Source organism: Acartia tonsa, chromosome 8 (genome assembly GCF_053477335.1).
Source record: "Acartia tonsa isolate MP-2025a chromosome 8, ASM5347733v1, whole genome shotgun sequence".
NCBI classification, from domain to species: Eukaryota; Metazoa; Arthropoda; class Copepoda; order Calanoida; family Acartiidae; genus Acartia; species Acartia tonsa.
This window is the reverse complement of record NC_137267.1, coordinates 12,963,206-12,984,212: the sequence shown is the minus strand read 5'-3', so window position 1 is coordinate 12,984,212 and position 21,007 is coordinate 12,963,206. Positions and strand designations below refer to the sequence as shown.

Sequence of the window (21,007 nt, the reverse complement as noted above, 5' to 3'; positions counted from 1 at the left end):
AGCAGCAGTAGGAATTATTTATAACTTACCTACAAAGAAAATAAAGATTAAATAAAAAAAATTATTCTTTTTGGCGTATTCGAAAGATATTAATATTAAGTTTAGCAATCAATATGACAAACAAGAATGATGCCTTTACATCTGTTTGAACGTTTGTTTGTGCCTTAAGATATCATTAACTTCTAAAAAGTGTATGCCATCCACAGAATGTACCAACAGTGTAGCTGTGTTTAGTGCCCTAGGAAAATGGGGATATACAGGGTGCGCCACATATCCTCGGACTTTTTCTAAATTGTAAACAAATGAACAAAAAATCGTCAATTTTAAAGATTTTATTAAATTTTTAAAACTGGCAAGGAAACTAGGTATATGACTATTAGATCATTGATTAAAATCACCGCCAGCATCAATCACCGCCTTTACCCGCCTCCTCAACCGCCGGCAGGCCCAGGTCAAAATGTACCTGTCCAAGATGGCGAAGTTCTCCTTGATAGTGGCAATGAGGGAGGTCTTTGTGGCATGAGCACGTCTATTGGTGCATGCTTCAAAGTAGCCCTAGGCCCATCAGACCATTGAATTAAGATCGGGCTGCTGGGAGGCCCCATTTCCTTAGGAATGTGAGTAACCGCAGGATCCTAATTCACCCAACTTTCAAGCTACCATTTGACACGGAGGCCTTTATTTAGACCACAGTTGAGCTAGAACGACGTTATATACCTTTTTAGAAATGGCATTAAGATTCAAATAGGGTTGTCAGCGCAATCCATAGTCTAAAATGAGTTTTTAAGTTCCATATGGGTCTCTAAAGTCGAGAACCGAGAAATTTTCACGATTTTAGACGATTTTTGACGTTTTTGACATCTCTAAATCTGTCACGTTTCACTTTGCCGGAGTACTACAGCCAAGCCATTTTAGATAAAGAGCTCTAGTCTTTTCTAGTGTCTTACGTATGTATCTAACAGTATCCCCAGCAAGTTGCAAAACTCTACCTCATCTACAGATTGGCTGAGGTCCGATTTATTGGGCCCTAATCGAGAATCCAGATTATACCACCGGCGCAACTCGAATCTGCCTTGTTGAACATAAGCGCGGCCAGCTCAGAGTACGAGCCCATATTCGTCCAAAGATTTTTTTGTGCTTAAAGGGCATTACCTAAGCTTTTTATAGTGGGGTCAAACGTCCTGATTGGTCAAGTAGTTTTGACGCTATGGCCGTTTAAAGAAAGTCCGAGGATATGTGGCGCACCCTGTATGTCACAGCTTTTGGCCTACCTATTCTATTAATGTCATAGTAAAGGGAAAGAGAAAGAAAAGAGGGAAAGAAACCCCCTAGAAATGAGATGGGATATAGGGTATTTCCCGACGTCAATAGAAAAGGTAGGCCAAAAGCAGTGACATCTATCCCCATTTTGCTAGGGGAATATAGACAGCCACCCAACAGTTCCTGTTGCTGGTTTTATCTATTTCCTGGGGGATGAGACACTATTAATTGAAATTATAAATCATCCTAAACTGAAACTCAGGAGTGTCCTTTAATACCAAAAAGTTGAAAGAGACAATCAGTAGTAAAATTCAATGTCCGTTCATGATAATCATATGTTTTGATGTTAAGGATACTTTTTATGCAACATTCCTTTTTGAACACTGCACTGTAAAGCATAATTTGTTAAGATACCAGCAGCTATGTATTTGAAAGGAAAGGTTAGCCAAAAATCATCCAAAGTCTTAAATTCAATGAAGAAATAGCATGAAACTATCCCAAGACTTTAACTTAAACATTATATAACATAAATCCACCATAGGACCTATGTAAAGCATCCTTAGATTAGAAAACGGTTAAGTAGTAAAAGATATTTTAACCTACAAATGAACAATGAAAGCTCTATATAAAAGGATTAGTAAGCAAAAACAAGCTATGATTTAAACTAAATCAAAAAAATGATACCTAAACTCATAGACGTCCAAGAACGGGGGGGGGGTAAAGGGGTGATTACCCCCCCCCCCCCCCCCCAATCCGTAGGCAACCCAAAAATTTTGGATTTTCAACTTCCCCCCCCCGCCCCCAATAGAAAAAATGCCTCTATGAAATAAAGATTACCCCCCCCCCCAAAAAAAAAAAAGACCAAAATTTTTATTTTCAAGATTTTACCCCCCCCCCCCATTAAAAAAAAAGCTTGGACGCCCCTGCCTAAACTATTATCTGTAGTTGTTGTAAATTATCATTTTAATTATACGGAAGCAAAAAAAAATTTTTAAAAATTTATTTTTTTAGAGTGCAAATATGAAACAGAAAGTAATATGGAGAGAAAAGGAGAGATAGAGAGTGAAAGAGAGAAAGGAAGAGAAAAAGAAAATGGCACACCCAATTACACACACACACACACTCAAACTACACACATACACACTCACACCACACACATATAAACACATGAAAAAATACCGACAGCTAGGATATTAGGAAAAGTATTATGAAAACAAAGACAAACCACGAAGCAAAAAAACAATATACGACGATTATCTTCCTATTTTAACTAAACTTATATAACATTTTATCATTATTCTTGTCTTCAAGCAAACAACGAAAGGGAGAAATAAAAAGAATTGAAAAGCATTCGACATGGCTTTTGAAAAGAATAAAACAACATTTCAATCCTATTTTTACCGGCACTTATTATTTTGCTGCTTTTATTATTTTATTTTTCCAATGCTAAACCCGTGGACGCCCCTCGTATGGTGAAGTCAAGGGTTCACGTTCAGAAATGATGTATATCCTTCCTTTTAAACAGGGATAACAACATACATAAAAGCAAAGCTCGACAGTTTTAGAAAACTCTTGAATGTTTCATACTTTTAGAAGATGTTTTCGCATATTCTTTGCTAATAACAATGGCAAATAAGCCTTATAGAATAGTTATAAGTAATTATGCCTGTGCCGAAAGGTTTCGCCAACCGCTGATTCTCTTTTACAGTGATTTCACGCTTCGTTTTTTATTAAATGAATAAGTTGGGGTACAATGTTTGGCACTTTCGATATAAGTAAATGATAATAAAAAACCCATAGAATGCGATAATAACTTCAGAAAAATCGAAGAAAATAGTTTTCATACTTAATTAACGTTTTTAAGTTTTTCTTCAAAAAGTTTAGATAAGATGCCTTTAAAAGTCGTCTATGATTTTGTCAGGGATAAAAATATAACTTTAAAATAAGAATTACAACATATTTTTTCAATTAGTACAAAGTAAAATTTTGAACATTTTATTGATCAGTATATTTTTTAAAATGTGAAGTAGAAACCTGAAATATTTATCATGAAAATTGTGTTATGATTTGATTGTCTGCTAGATTACAAGAAAAAAGATACTGACAGTACTTGTTGGTTCTTTAAAAAAAAATTAGGTAGATTACTTTCAGAACCCCTCTTTTTGCAACGTTATTTCAATAGAACAGAGCCGTAGTCTTAGTGTACTCAATATCTAGACAGCCAACCACTGTTTTAGAATTGTTCAATTTTTTTAACTTCTGATAAAAACAGAATTAATGGTATTTTTGTAAATATTATACCTCCAGGAAATGGCTATACTTCCCAATCAGATGTTGTGTGATATTTAAGAGGAATTATTTGATATAATGTCATTAAAATATTCGTTGAAAAAAGTGCTATTCTAGCTTATACTTCACATTTTAATGTGTATGATAATTCAAATAAAAGATAATGAAGATTTATATTATATTTAATTGTTATAATTATAAAGAAAAACCTGGAAACAGTAAAAAACTGACTTTATTTTATTGACGTAGGGAAAATTTTGTCAAATATTTGAATAAAAAAACGATATAAAACAAAATAAATTATTTTTAATATAGTCACAAAAAGGCTTAATGAGTTTAGGAAATATTTCATTCACTAATCATGTCATTTAAACTCTATTACAAAGAATACAGTGTAAAAAGATGTTCTCGTTTTAATTTTAAGTAATTTCAAATGCATTTTAATACCTTTTAATGATTTATTTTTTGAAACATCTTTTTATAAAATGTTATTGATTTTTGAAGTTATATGTTAGAATGTTTTTAAATTTTGTTAACATTTTGTTTTACATGTAGAAAATTGGTAATTCTAAACATTCAAAAAATGATTTTATTAAATTTTCATCACTTAAATTGCATGTTTGATGAAATTTTCAACTGATAATTCAAGAAAAATCGTTTAAGTTTTATTATATTTTACTTTGAATTGTTAAAAAAATATATTATTGTCAAAAAAGGAGAAGTTATGTTTTCCTCAAAAAAGACCTAAAACATGAAAATTAACACGTGTAATGAGAATTTTTTTCTTTCAGGTTTAATTTTAAGTAATTATTGATATTTTTTGTAAAAAGGATTTTATATAAAAAGTTTTAAAACTCGAGTTAAGTAGTGGTTCCAAAAAAGGTTGCGAATTTATGCAATTTTCTTGCAAAAAAAATTTTCTAGGATTTTAAAAATAGCAAAGGGTGTTATTAGACGTACTTACAAATACAATTGCTAAGTCATTTTGGCCAAACACTAAAATAAAGTTTTGACATCTGAGGGTCCAACCGTGTGAAGCTTTTCAAGGGTCCGGGTAAGGAAAAACTATTTTTGGGATTGTACCACTACCATCTCAAGATAATCTATTTTTCTTTGAAAACTTAAAGTGGGGTCCACTTAAGTGGCCCTAGAGGCATTTAGGGGAATAACTGCTGGTGTCAAAAATTAAATAAGAAGAAAAAAACATTATTCTGTCTCAATTCTTATGTTGACTGGAAATAATTTTGACGTCCAAATGTTTCTTTTAGAATTGCTAAAAGGGGTATTCCTTTGCCCTATTTCAAAGATAAAAGTGCCTTTTTTATACCTGCTAACTTACAGGCCCTATTATAGAATAGCTGTGCTCTTTTTTTTGAAAAATATTTGTAAGCTTGTTTACACTTTAAATTTCTACACTTAAAGTCGGAGGAGACTTTAAAAAAAATATTTTCCCAATATGGCTTCGAAACCGTTGGATACAGAAAAATCATATATAGCATCGTATTACAGACAATTTTCTACGAATGTCCAACAAAACTGGTTGTAAACTTATTTTTTTCATTTTAATATAAGCGAAAATCTCTCTGTAATACCATGCGATAAATAACTAGTCTTTAGAAATTATATGTACAAAGCTTCTCTATAACTCCAAATAAATGTCTATTCATATGGAGAATACTATTCATTTTGCTGCTATTTGCGATGAGGATTTTTGGAGAAATGAACATATACTTTATAAGCTACTTTGTCTTATCGTCAATTCTTAAACTTGGTTTAAAATGAAACAATATAAAACAAGTATCAAATGAAAAGCCTGAAAAAAATGAATTATCTCAGAAATGGAAAAGATATTCAATATAAAAACGTTTAAAAAGCAATCATGTATATTGAATATCTATTTCATAAAAACCATGGTTCGGAAGCCGCGCCTCAGCCGCGCATAAGCCTCAGTTTTAAACCTGCTTGTGAGCAGAAAAAGAAATTTTCGAAAGAAGGATTGTCTACTAAAGAGACAGTTTTATACATCCAGCTAAATTTTATAGTGATAAAATGACGATTTCACTGAGGCTTACGCGCGGCTTCCTATCCCTGATAAAAACCCATCTTTCTGTTTTCAGGGGTATTAAGGGATAAGACAGTGGACGATAAATTGTTGTACATCCCCAATAATGATAAACACAAAATTACTCCATTTTTTATTAAAATCGTATTGGTTGAAATCTTGGAAACAATGCAAATCTGTGTACAAAATTAACAAGTGCCCAAAGTTTTTTTACCAACAAATAAGAAAACTTTAGGTACCAGTTTTAAAGTCCAATGTCCCCTCCCTCCCTGATATGTCCTACATCATTTGTTTAGGGATAAGGAAATAAGGAATCCGATTAAAAATAATTAAGAAATCCGTGGTTTTTACAAAGAAAATCAAATTTTTCTTGCCATTTATTTTAAACTTCAGAGAAGATCATGAATTTTCATGTAATATTTTTAGTAACTTTGCACTTTAGTGCTCAAAATGCGACTTGTCAATCGTATAACTTCTTTAGCTTTAGGATTAAATTTCAAAATTACATCTAGGTCTAGTTTTGTAAAGAAATATATAAAAAAAAAAAGATGTAGATTCTTACAATGGCACTGGACCATTAACACAATATTGCAAAACACATTTACATTTCTCAGCATCCCTGGTATTTAAAGCATCTAAGCGTCGTCGCGCATCGTAAAATGATAATAATCATTAAAGACCAATTCTAAAGTCCTAATGTCATAGTTTTATCATATAACTATTTGCCTTAAATTTTACTGTTATTTTACTGAATTAAACGGCTCCAGAATCCATTATGATCAATGCTCATGATTTATCCTTGAAGGTCGTTATGAAAAAAAAAGTTTTTCCTCACACACCACAAAAAGCCCCGAAACACACTCCCAAACACATACACACACCCTCACATACAAACAACAAAATAACCCCTAGAAAATTAAAAGAAAAACTAATGGATAAAAATGGAAAAATGCGATAAGTCTTAAATATTCAGAGATGAAGTGACGTCATACTGTCACTTGTCAATTAACATGTATACATGTATATGCCAGCCATTGGTAATTTAGTCTGTACATTGACCTATCATTGGTTGCATGTATTGTATGACGTCATATTTTATAGGCACTTTAAACAGCATCTTATAGTAAGTGGTTTTGTTTCTAAGATACTTGAGAAAAGGGGGAAGGGCTACAAGGAGAACTATATCGGTTCAGCAGTTAGCAAGATCATAAGGTATAAACATACTTAAAAGCAGACATCCTCTTACTTTTATGTATTTTAAAACTATATGTATGTAGTATGTTGAAAGGGTCCTAGAGAATGTTTGGGGCCAAAGATTGTAATTAATTTCTCTTTGGGAAGTTACGCTTTGATTCATTGAAATTGGGCATGTCAGCTTAAAAATAGGCCCATACGTTCATTCATTTCAGCAGACAACTCATTTAGCAAGTACACTATTGTCGATAGGTAACTCAATGATAACACACTTTGATAGATAAAAGTAAAAATACGCTATTTTGAAGTATTGCAATCTGATTTTACCTCTATTTTTTACCCAAATGTAGTATTTCAATTAATATAGCGAAACTAAAACAGTAATAGCAAATTTTGGTTGAATCGTTCCAACACTGCTTTACGGCATTAAGCAAATTTATTGGTTAGAAATAAATTACTGTGAAGCTTATTTTCAATATACATAAATCATCCTTAAAATTAACTTTTTCATTTTTAATTTTCTCTAAATTGTTAATAGGCCAAGAATAAATATATTCCTAGGCATGTAGCCTTATGAAACAATTAGTTACCCTTTTGATAAAAGCAGTATGGTTTAAGTTTATTTAGTTTTTTAGTCTTATAGTGGTTTTAGGCCACTTTAATCCTATAAATGTAATACTTAAAAGGATGTAAGTGTGTGGATGTTCGTTCATCCTTCTAAAACTAATTTTAACTAAAGGTTGCCTAGCCCCTAATCATCAGGGGCGAAGCCACTAGTTATTCTAAAAAGTAATGCAATATTTCAGACACCTCTCTTTATATATTCGTCAACAATTGCGCCACACAGCATAAAGTCGCCAAATATGCAAAAGTATTCATTTTAACCAACAAACTTCACAAAATAGCAAAATTTTAAGGATTTTATATACTATTGAATGCTTACTTTATTCCCTGAGTGTTAAATGAAAAACTTTTATAAAGCTTGCCAAAGAAATACAAAACACAGTTATACAAAAATTATTTTGCCCGTTTTATGTAAACACCATTTGTGCAATATTAAAAAGTTAACAAGTCTGCACTGCAAAAAAAAGTGTTTTTCGACCGAATCAAAAGTATTTTTAACAAAAACTTTGGCACTAAGTAGTAATATAATTAAACAACGAAACGACGTTTTTATTAATGATATTTTTAACTGCCTAGTTAAAGTTTTTTCTTAAAGGGTTCAATTATATTCACACAGAAAATTTTCCTTTAACCATCTCTTCTGTAAAAATAGCCTGAAACTTGTCGATCAATACATAGCAAACTACATAGAAATTACTTTCATGTTATTTAAATAAGTTACAGATTTTGACAGCTAAACCTATTTTTTACAATATCTACAGTACCAAAGATACAATTTTAGAAACCTAAATTGGCTAAACATAAAAATAATCATTTTTATAGAGAAGACAAAAACCTAATTTGTTTCAGAACAAAACAAGAAATCATGATAAATATTCCTAAACAAATTATTTTGTCTGGTTGGTATCAAGGCTACTCCATAATTCATATTGTCTATCCATCAGTTGTAAAGCTGTGACTTTCTAGGTGCAGGTTCCCTGCTCCAATGAGCCTTCAGTATATAATTAACTTGGGCTGCTGGACTGTCGGTCATTATTTCAAAATCCAAAATACTTATTTTTTCAAGATTTAATTATGTTAATGGATTTCTTTCTTTTATGAACATTTACTTATCTGAGTTTGGCCGTTTGTCCGTCCATGATTTTTAAGTGGTTCGTTACTTATGAATGTTATAATCCTTGTTTTAAATTATGATGTCTTGTATTTTCTTTATTTTCTACTCACAGACATAGACATCATAAAGAATCTATTAAAGTCGAGAAGAATTAGTTCAAATATGAAATTATTACAAATTAGGTTTTTGTTTTAAGTTTGACTTAAAGTCTTTAAAAGTTGCGCCATCCTAAAATAATAGTACTAAGTTGCCAGTCTGTGTGTAACTAAGTAACAAGTGCACCTCGAAGCCTCTTTGGACGTAGTCGATATAAAATACTAGTCTCAAGCATCTAGAGGCTAAGATTTAAAAAAAAGCCAAAAACAATTCCAAGACTTGAATCTATAAATTAAAATAGCATAAACCATCCTAGGAACTATGTAAGGTTTCCCTTAAATGGAGAACTCAATCAGTTTAGTAGTTAATGAAATTTTAAGCTTCAGAAATTAAACCTTACTACTTTATATAATAGGACTAGCGGCTACGCCCCTAGAGGCCTCTAGTGGCACTTTGAATGTTTTTTTTTATTTAAAATATCTAATTAGAGAAATAATTGGTTTATGTTTCGTTCAAGTCTCTTTTTCGGGAGGGGTAATTTTTTTCTAGGGGCGATTTCTCTTGGGAGGATGGTGGTACCCTCCCCCAAAATAGTTATAAACCTTCCCGGGACCTATGAGAAGCTACCCTGTTAAGGAGAACCCGATCGGTTCAGCGGTTAGCGAGATCCTTCGGTACAAACACAGAGACAAACACACAGACAAACACACAGACATCCTGTTACTTTAGTATAGGGATAAAAAAATAACCTACAAATAGGTTTCAGCGAACCGTTCTTAAGCATTTGATATTTACAACAATAGATATAGTAGATCTAGATCCATAATCAGTAAATTAGACCAATAAGAACACTATGTAGGGACAATCTGGCACATTTTGATATGAATTGTATTTGTTTGTCTTTTAAAACAAAATAATTTTTATATAACAAGTTAACTAAAATATCAAATTTCTAAGGATAATATTATGTCAATCCAGAATTAAGATTGTTTTTGTCTGTAGCTTAACATTTCGATTACTACTGAACCGATTTAGTTCTCCATTTGAGAGGTCCCAGGGTAGTTTTAGGATATTCTATTTTTAGAGTGAGGGATGGTGTCAGGCTATTTTTCTGTCATCCCCCCACCCTTTCGAATGCAGATTCACTAGATGCTAGGGGCGCCACCACTAATATGCTATAAAACATTATTCAAAATGCACCGTCTGCATTTGTGTCTCGATCTAGGGTAATAAGTTTATTTTTTGCAGCTATGTACTTGTCTTTTTGCATGGCTTAAAAAATTTGCAGACAATCATTGAATATTAAAGATTGTTTGTTGTAGTTGTTGTGTTTATGAGATTTTAAAATATACATATAATATTTTATAGTACTTTTCAGTATGGCTTCAAAACCGATTAATATCCGCTGGATTAAAACCAGTTCTCAGCCATACTGAAAAATGATGCATATCATCGTATTACAAACAATTTTCCCAGGGTATTGAGATAAAAATCCCTTGTCCTTGCTTTAGGCCCCACAGTGCTAACAAAACTGGTTTTAATAATTTTCATTCTAATATTCACTGTCTATAAGCTGTCTATAATACGAAGCGATAATTAAATCTTGTATTAACAATTTTGGATTTCTTCAGATCTAACCTTAACATACAAACTTTTATTAAATATTAATATTTTACATTTAACAAAATTTACTTTATTTGTAAATTTAAATCTTTTTCGCATAATAATTTTGCAAGACTATTGTGTAATAAGAAACCAAAAAGGAAGCTAATAAAATAAAGATAAAAAAACAAGGAGATATTTGTTCATACAACAGTAAACTACAATACAGTAAAAGTAATGTTATGCTATATCTCTAAAATTTATTTCTGTGTGTGTTTATAGACTGCAGGCGGATCAAGACCTCTTAAAACTTCGTAGTGTGTGTAACATAATCACTGATGTATATTGGTTAAAAAGTTTGGACATTCATAGTTTTGAACATAAATTACAATTGAATAAAGTACTCAAAGTTTTGAGCCAACGAATATAAGTTAACGTGTTTATAAAACTTTGGGTACCAGTGTAATTTACAGCTTAACTGTCGAAATGGTTTAACAGTAGAAAGTACCGACCTCAAGAATAGCCGTGTTACTCAAAACTAAGAAAATAAAATTTTCACACAGAAACACATTTTAGAGAATTTTTGTTTATTAAATTTTACTTTAATTTGTTTTTAATGGTTGCAGTTGGTCAAATACAGAATACAGGGATTGATCAATGTAAGATAATAATTCTTCCAAATCTTCAATTGTATAAAGATATATTGTTAGGTATATTAAATATTAATTTTCCCTGGATTCTTTTAGGATACACTAGGACATTTCATGCATTTGTTGAATAGGGGAAAGATTAAAAACTCTTCCATTGCCCTACACTTTCATCCCTTGCATAGCGAGGACAAAGATTTAGGTTAGGTTAAATAAGAGCACAACAGGTCTAATTCTTAATTCTAATATTTTTACTGTTCTGTATTTATTTTCATTACACTTATCCTCTTAGCAACAAAGATTTAATAAATTTGCTTTAAAACTCAGACAGTCTGAGATCCAAGAAATTAATGCAATTTTCTAATACTTTGCAAATACTTATTTATATTTGAATTGGCGTAACAACTCTAGAATTCATTTTTATTTACGTTTAGACATTTATTGAAAGCGTTGAAAAGAGCAGTTTCTGTATAGATTTATTAAATTTATTTACATATTTCTCCTACTTTTAATAAAATTTAATATATTTATCGAGGATTTTGATCCATTTATTGTTTTTATTTCTAAAAAAAAGACTCTTTATTTTAATGTATGCCATTTTTGGTTGGTTATTGAAAGTAGAAATCTAATATGATTAAAATGAACTTTAATTTTTAGGTTAGATTTACGACAAAATTATTACCGTACTTCGCACCTAGAATCTAGGGGTTTTAAAGAAGACTTAAAACTACCCAATGACTGAAATTAAAAATAAAACAGCCCAAAACCATCCATGGACCTATCACAACACTACTCCTATAAAAAATTTAAATGTATTATTCAAATTATGATGTAATTATCTGCTTTCAACACAACTGCTTTCAACACAACTGCTCTAAAATTCGTACTCCAACTACATTCCGTCCGACCAAGGCTTCCTTCTCAAAATAGTACCAAAATTTGTAATCTACTGAAGGGGTTATTTAGTGTATTATTATTGTGGATGGACATCAATTTATCGGTCATTGTCTTATCCCTTTAGTTCCCTGGAAGATTGTAATATTGAAATTAGCAAAGCATAACACCAAATTTACAGCCGTATTTTGTCTTATTTAAGAGATAGAGCTAACATAAATACATTTGCATACACATACATTACAAAGTAGTACGATGTCCATTTGTTTGTCTGTGTGCGTCTGTAGCTTACGATTTAAGTATTAGGAAATCTCTCTGTCTATCTAAGATCTCGTAAAAAGACCTGATCGTTCCAATCTTTTTAAAGAGCCCTTGATTGGTACATGGTTGGTTTAAGGCTATTTTTTGGGGGTAGGTCACACCTCCCTAGCAAAGAATTAACACAAAAGAAACAGTTGAAACACTCCCTCCTCCCCCCTGATAAAGTTTTTTTCTTCTTATCCATAATCATTAAAAAAAGTAATCAAATTTACATTAAATACATTTAAGGAAATATGCAAATTTAATTTCAAATCTTAAAAAAATCTTTACTTCCTATATAAACCATAAGAAGAAAAATGGAACATTTTTGTTTATAAGTAGCGCAGCAATAAAAATAATATGCAAGAAAAGAAAGTTGCAAACTGTAGTTCATATATATATAAGAAACTTTTAAATTGTCTTTAGAAATAATAATAAATAATAAAAAAATATATCTTCTGCAAGCGTGTGTGTATGAAATTGAATATGTTTGTCTAAAAGGATAGACAAGCGTACGGACAATACCAAGTAATTTAATAGCTTCGCTATTAAAAATATATAAATTTAAACGAAAAAGTACATATATATAAATGTATATACATACATATTTGAATTATGAATTATAAGTATAACCATAATAAAAATCTGCAAGAAAAAATATAAATCAATTTAAAGCCTTGCTTAAAAGATCATAATATACTCTAAAAAAAAACAGTTAGTTCGTGTCAAAAACAGTATGTAAAAGGGATATAATGGTTTTATGTATGTGCTTACCACCAAGCAACGGGGTAAGGTTATACCACTGTCCCTCAAGAGGTATTGCCCAAATAAGAAGGAAAAATTTCCCCCGTCTAAAAAAATTACTTTAAAAAGGGAAAGGAAAAGAATACAATATTATTTTTCCAGTTTGACAACAAATCAATATCCGTTGGATAGGAACCGGTTCTCCGACATATTGAAAAATCATGTAAAAATCAGATATGTCTATAATATGATGCTATAAATAACTATAACATTCTTGTTATATTGTTTTGTAACCATCTTCTTTAGATTGTATTGGTTTGGATCAACCCACAGAAACTTTAGAAATATGAAAGTATTTTTTTTAATTAGTAAATGTTTAGAATTAGATGGTATTTCTTAAATTTATTAATCTTTAGATAAATATTATGGAAGAGGGTACCTCTACCCTTTAAAGAGAATTGTTGACTTACACCCCTTCAATAAAAAGTCCTAAAGGCCTCTAGGGGCTTAATGTAGTAATCAATGAAATGCAGAAAAAATTGTCAAATTTAATCTAACAAGACAAAAAAGAAAAACTAGTAGAGTGTATATGTGTTGATTTTAATTGGCAATCATTTTTCAATCAAATTATAGAGAGACATGGTTTGTATTTTGTATTCTTAGATATGTTCTTCACTTTTATATCTTAACTATACTTTTAGTAGCGAAGCTACTTTCTAATATAATTCCATTTGTCACTACTTTAAAGAATGAATAACACTGTAAATCCCTTGTTTATTTACGAATCTTAAAAATAATATATGCCAAGACTGATTTATATTAAAAAAAAAGACATAAACTCATAAATCTAAAAGATCGGGCCCGGACCTAGATAGATATTTTTTATGGGGGGGGGGGGGGGTTTGACGGCATAATCATACAGAATTAAGCTTACATATTCTGAAAATGCATTAGATATTTAAAAATGATGTTTTACCTTCTAATATTAAAATATCTAAGTATAACATCCATATTTCTTCCTTCGCCCTTTATTTGGCCAACTTTGTTTATAGATCCTTATTTAACTTCTTGAGAATTAAGCCTACATTTTCTGATAATGCATTTAAAAATTTATTAAACGATGTCTTACCTTCCAATGTTGACCAGACATGCCGGGACCTTATCCTCCCAGACACCATCTTTACATTCCCGTGAGTCAGATCCGAACAGTTCGTAACCTGCAATTAAAAAGAAAAGGTTAATACAAGCATAATTTTCTTTTATATTATTTATCCAGTATGGCTTCGAAACTGATTAATATCCGCAGGATTATAACCGGTTCTCAGCAACACTGAAAAATCATGTATAGCATCGTATTACAGACAGTTTTCTTAAAGAATATTAAGATATAATCTTAAATACCAGTTTTGTGGACTAGATCCGAACAAAACTGGATTTAATCTTTTAAACGGGACGAAGGCTATGTCGAAATTTGCCTGTTATTTGATTGCTGCATTTTTTTTAAACAAGCCTATCATACGCCTTACTTAAGACTTTTTACCAACAATAAATAAATTTTCGTTATAAGTAAAATATTAATTAGTAAGGGTAGTTTATCTAACCAAAACAAGAAAATTTTTAATTATATGGCTTCGATATTGATAAGTATGTAGATTGATCGGTAGAAAGATTTTAAAAATTGATAATTTTGATTCTTTTAATTTTTGAAAATTTAATAGTAATAGCGAAGAAAATTCTATAGCCTTTCAAAGGAATATAGGGGACATATAAATGGCCTTAGACAAAGCCCATATTGACCTGATGTGACGTCATAAATTTCGGGATAGGAGAAGGGAAGTGGAGAAGAAACAAAGGAGATGGAAGAAATGGGGTTCTCCTCTTCCTTTTCCTTTCCCGAAATTTATGACGTTACAACAGGACAATATGGGCTTTGCCATAGCCTTAAACTATCCCAAGAATTAAATCTGAAATAAAAATAGCCTAAAACCATCTATGACCTATGTGAAGATTCCCTATAAAGGAGAACTCAATTATTTTAGTAGATATTGAATTTTAAGTTTCAGACAAAACAAGGATGACAACATCCATAAGTAGCGAAGCACAAAAAATTGTGGATGGGAATACGTAGAAGTAGATTTAAAGTGTATTTATTAAAATCAAGAATAGATTTATTGGAGAAAATAAACACGAAACCTTGTTTTATTTTGTATGATGAAGACGGTTAAAGTAAATTATATACTAGATGCACATAACAATGGGGGAAAAAAATTTGAAACTGTTAATGCAAAAAAGTTTTAAAATTGGACCAAAAATACCAAAGATATGGGGAAATATGTCAAACATATAAAAATAGCCAAAAACCTGCTAAAAGGCAGTTTGGCCGCGATTGTTTCTTTTCTTAAAACACCAGAAATTTAATGTTAATATCTTTAACTGAAAATTTTTTGAAAATTGGACTATAAACACCAAAGATGTGGGTAAAAATGTGATAAATACAAAAATAGCCAAAAACCTGCAAAAAGGCAGTCTGACAGTCATTGTTGTTTTCTTCAAATGACAGGAAATTTAATTTTGATATCTTTAACTGAAAAAATTTCGAAAATCGGACCATAAACACCAAAGATATGGGGAAAAATGTGAAAAATATAAAAATAGCCAAAAACCTGCAAAAAGGCAGTTTGACCGTCATTGTTGTTTTCTTCCAATGACGGGAAATTTAATTTTGATATCTTTAACTGAAAAAATTTTGAAAATCGGACCATAAACACCAAAGATATGGGGAAAATTTGGAAAATATAAAAAATAGCCTAAAACCTGCTAAAAAGCAGTCCGACCGCCATTGATGTTTTATAGTTAATTGTGCTCCTCAATGATGGGAATGTTGTCAAAAAATTTCAGCTCTCTATCTTTTATAGGAGCCGAGAAAATCACGTTTCCCCCAATTCATTAATTACGGACGGACGGACAGACGGACGGACGGACGGACAGACGGACGGACGGACGGACATTGTGAATTATAGAGTAGCTTCGCTACTAAAAAACCTTACTTCTCTATAATATGATTCTAGAGACCTTTACGAAAATACAGAACACCATCGTATTTTCAATATAATACCAATACAATTTTGCTTATTGAGATATATTTTAATCGCAAACGAAAATATTTTGCTTTAACGTTTGCTTTTTGCCAATAGAAGGATCAATATTTGTATAAATGGCAAAAAAAATTTAGAAAAAATAGTTATTCATCAGATGCAATATATCTGTTGCCAAATTTTCTTTTTAAATGTCAAGCCTGCTTTTTGTTTTCTTTTTTAATTAGAATTAAAATAATCATTAAGCATCAAGTTCAATTGGCATTTCATCCAATTTTTTGGCAAGTTCTGGTTAACCACCTGGAATATAGGGAGAGGTCAATGGGTTAAAAAATACTTATTATGCTATTAAGGCTTTTTGGACCTTGTAAAAAAGTGTCTTCATTGGGGTAAGGTCAAATTATATTTCATTTATGAATCAAGTCTTCAAAGTTTTCTTTGTGTAGGAATGAGTGAACATATTTGTGTAAAGATTTATTCATCTCCATTGCCCTATCTCCATATCCCTGACAAACCTCAGAAATGTAGAATTTTTATTGTCTTTGTGAAATTGTTTATCAAAAACCACAACCAATAATCGCCGCTGTTCCTTTGTAGCACCTGGTGTTCAAACAATACAAAATAAAACATTTTTTGCACTTAGCCTGAGGTTATTGCGAAGGTTTTGTAGCAGTTTAAAATAGAGAATAGTTATTTACCGCATCGTATAATAGAAAGCTTTCCGCGGAAATAAAAATTTGAAAATTCAAACAAAACTGGTATTAATTTTATGATTTTTATTTTAATATTCGTGGGAAATTGTCTGTAATACGATAAAATAATTTTTCCGTATGGCTAATAACCATATCAATTAGTTCCGAACTTATATTGGAAAATAGATTAAATAATTTTAAAGAGCAAAGTAAATTAGATTTCTAGAAAAAACAGCATTAAACCTGATAATTAATAATATAATGCTTAGAAAGTTCTCATAAAATATTTTTTACTCAACTTCTTTTGCTATTTTTATATAGAATCGTTTTATTTATACGTTAATTTTGACAAAGAAATTTAACTATATATGATTACTATTAAATTTCAATTAAATTTTCACCAAAGGATGATTTAGTTAACAGCAGGGAAGATGGGAAAAAATAATAGTTCAGCTGGTGAACTTAATTTTTATACAATAGAGAGAAAAATCTACTTATTTTCTTTGGTAGATTTTTGTTTTTAAGAACATAATAATTCCAGGAATCTAAGGGGATAAAACAATGGCCGATAAATTTATGAACATCCCCTATGATTATACACATTACTAACCCTTCTGTAGATTATAATTAGTGGTTGAAACGTTTAGACACTCAATTTAATGAAGCAACAAATCAAAATATAATAAAATTCCTCAAAGTTGTAAGACCAACGAATAAGAAATTGTTATTATAAAACTTTGAGGACAAGTGTAGTAAACAGCCCAATGTCCCCTCCCTCCCAGTTATAATTTTAAAAAGGGAAAAGACATTAAACGATAAATTGATGTTCATTTTCAATGATTATAAAACAAGATTACCCTTATGTAGATTGCTTTAAAAGTTTGTACGTGTTTGGTAACAACGTAATTAAAAGCTGGTGTCCTATAGCTCCATGAGTATATTGAAATGGATTAAATTCAATAAAATCCATGAAAATCAATTTTCAAATATCTGTCGCTAAAGTGTAAAGTTTAGTGCCTAAAACGCGTTATAGCATGAAAAATGTACAGGGTGCGCCACATAAATCCGGACTTTTTTTAAACGGCCATAGCGCCAAAACTACTTGACAAATCAGGACGTTTGACCCCACTATAAAAAGCTTAGGTAATGACCTTTTTGACCATGGAAATCTTTGGACGATGGAGGACGTGTACGCCGAGCTGGCCGCGCATATGTTCAACAAGGCAGATTTGAATTGCGCAGATAAATTACCGTGGATTTATGACTTGGGCCTACTAAATCTGACCTCAGCCCATCTGTAGGTGAGATGGACTAATGAAACTTGCTGGAGATACTATCAGATACCTAGTGAAAACACTAGAAAAGACTAGAGCTCTCTATCCCAGCTGACTTGGCTGTAGTACTCCGACAAAGTGGATCGTGGTAGATTTTAAAATGTCAACAACGTCAAAAATCTTGAAATTTTCTCGGTTCTTGACTTCAGGGGCCCATATGGAACCTTGAAACTCGTTTTAGACTATGTATTGCGCTAATAACCCTATCTTAATCTTCGTGCTATTTTTAAAAAGGTATTAAACGTTGTTCCAGCTTAACTGTGGCCCAAATGAGAGCCGCCGTGTCAAAGGGTAGCTTTAAAGATAGGTTAATTTGGATCCTGCTGTTACTCACTCCTTAAGGAGATGTGGCCTCCCAGCAGCCCCTATCTTAATCCAATGGACTTTTGGGCCTGGAGCGCCATTAAAGCATGGACTAATAGACGCGCCCATACCAAAAAGATCATTCTCTTTGCTCCTATCATGGAGAACTTCGCCTGCTTGAACAGGGACATGGTGACCAGGGTCGGCGGGCGGATCAGGGAGCGGGTAGAGGCGGTGATTGAGGCTGGCGGCGATTTTATTAAATAATCTAATAGTCATATACCTAGGTTACTTCCCAGTTTTTAAAATTCAATAAAATCTTTAAAATTGACGATTTTATGTTTATTTGTTTAAAAATAAGAAAAAGTCCGGATTTATGTGGTGCACCCTGTATATTGACGGGTATATGTCAATCTATGCATATACGAAAAAAACGTCTATGGGAGTAAAAAAAAAATATTTTATGTTCCTTGAAGATTAGACATTTATAGTTTGGAACCAACCGACCACTTAAGCTAACCAATAAGAAAAAAATGTTTGTAAAACTATAAATACTTTTTTAATTTTTCTCATGGCAGAATATTTTCTCTATGATTACTGTTTCACAGCTTACTGTCCTTATTATATAAATCATTGTTGGCTGGTTAGTGCTGTACTTGGTACAGACAAATCTGTTCTTGTTTTTAGAAAAAACATATTTAAGTCAATTCTAGAAAGCGTAACTAAAAGCAGTTTTGATAATAATAGGCTTTTGCATAAATAAACGTGTGTTCCATAGTTAGTAGTTTTGAAAAATACTTAAGAACAAGGAATTGGGATTTTATAATTGAAAATAGTTATTTATCGCGTTTTCCGCAGATATTAAAATAAAATAAAAAGATGAATAAAAACAGTTTTGTTTGCCCCAAGGGGCCGAAGATTGATAAAAGTGACAAATGCTGACATATTATCGCACATTTGTCTATTATTTATATCGATTTTATGGCCAATGTGAGGGTTAGCTTCTTGAGCCCTATATGACTATTTTTCCTTATATTGATATAGTTACAGCTGAAAACTATATGTTTGGATTTAATATGACAATCACTTTTTTTGCCTTTCATTATTAGTATGTTTAATATATTTCTTTTCCCCACCAAAAATAGGAAAGCAAAATAGTTTATCTTCTGTAACCTTATCCCTGTTATAATATTTGAAGATGTACTTAGTTATGCTATATGCTTTTTATTACTACTTATGTATACTTATATTTTATATATGCATACAACACATAACAATGTAACAATTTGTAGTATAACAAGGATGACAACATCCATAAAAGCGTAGCCGTGAAACGGTAGGACAAACGAACATTAACACTTATAAAGTGTCAGGATCGATTAAGCAGAATATTAATACATAAGTCGAAACAAAATTGTAAGTAGATTTGTTGCAAAACTTCTTAGATACAGGACACTGTTTAGTACATATCTACATTTATAGATGTGATTATAAATATGCCACGCTTATAATATTGTTCCTTGTGGTAATAGGAATCAGTATTTTAAAAAAATTGCATATTTGAAATAGACGTACAGACTTTCTGGTAACATTTACAGAGCTGCTATTTTTCCTTAATCGTACCTAACTGTTGTAGGAACCATCATACAAAGTTTGCAATCGATAGGAGAATTTCAACCAGTTTAAATCAACGAAAAGAGCTAACTGTCACGGACTGACGGACCTATCATAATTATAAGAAAGCTTTTTACAAGGATAATAATTTTCATAAATAGTGAACGAACATTTGCAATGGAAAAAGAACATCTTTGATCATTGATATTAAATTTTTGGTAGATATACTGTCATAAAATTTGTTCAAATATTAGGAAGTATAGTTTTTAACCATGTGGCTAATAATATTAATTTGGTGTTAATTTGAATAAAATATTTTTAAAACAATTTTTCCTTATTGTATTTATACCATATTAACTAATGGTTTAGGTTTGTTAATTTCTTAATTACACAACAATTTAAATAATAAAAAATGTAACCAAGTTAAAATTAGCTTGTCTTAGTCTAACACGTAGCCTTTGAAAAAGGTTAAAGCCTTTCAAAGCAGCCGATATTGAGATTTTATGTTTAATCAAAGAAAATAATTGTTAGCTGTTTTACAAATTAAGTATTTAAGGAAATATGATTATATCTTTACAAAAGCATAGATATTAAGACATATTTAACTTTTTTTAGGCAGCTAATCAACCCAAGCAATTTTTATAAAAAAAATTAGTTTGACCTACATTTTGTCTAAAATTTTGTACTTTTTCTCAATTCACATAAAAAACTACTGATTAGACCTATTTCTTAAGCCAGTAAAAGACCTCCCTATTGGAAAAAAAATTCTTAAATATTCAAATTTTGGCAGTAAATGAAGGTCAATATCCCTTCAATTGATATCTCACCCTTTCCCCACTCCCTCCCATCTGTTCTTTTTTTATTTAATGATAACTATTAAATGAGGAGCTACTTTATAATTTCTTTGTCCGTCCGGCAGTCGGTAAGGTAAGGATATTCGGTAAATGTGATTTTCTCAGGTGCTATTTAAAATAAGAGTACTGATCTTTTTTAGCTAGAATAAACCTTACCAAAGATCATCCAGCATACAAATTACTTGGTTCGTTGGTCATGCCCTTTCTTTTTTATGACTGTTGAACATCAGCAGTATAATTAACTTTTTCCGTTTGTCTATCTATGTTTTTTTTGCTGAGCTACTTATAG

General features: G+C 31.2%; 1 protein-coding gene across 2 annotated transcripts in view; it reads right to left on the bottom strand.

The window, feature by feature from the left end:
* LOC145326039 (P-selectin-like) overlaps window positions 1-21,007 on the bottom strand; it is a 154,520-nt gene that overhangs the window by 98,866 nt on the left and 34,647 nt on the right. For both annotated transcript variants that reach the window (XM_080169134.1, XM_080169135.1), the window contains exon 3: window positions 13,956-14,043. In XM_080169134.1, coding sequence (XP_080025260.1) covers window positions 13,956-14,043 — 88 coding nt within the window. The remainder of the gene's footprint in view (window positions 1-13,955; window positions 14,044-21,007) is intronic.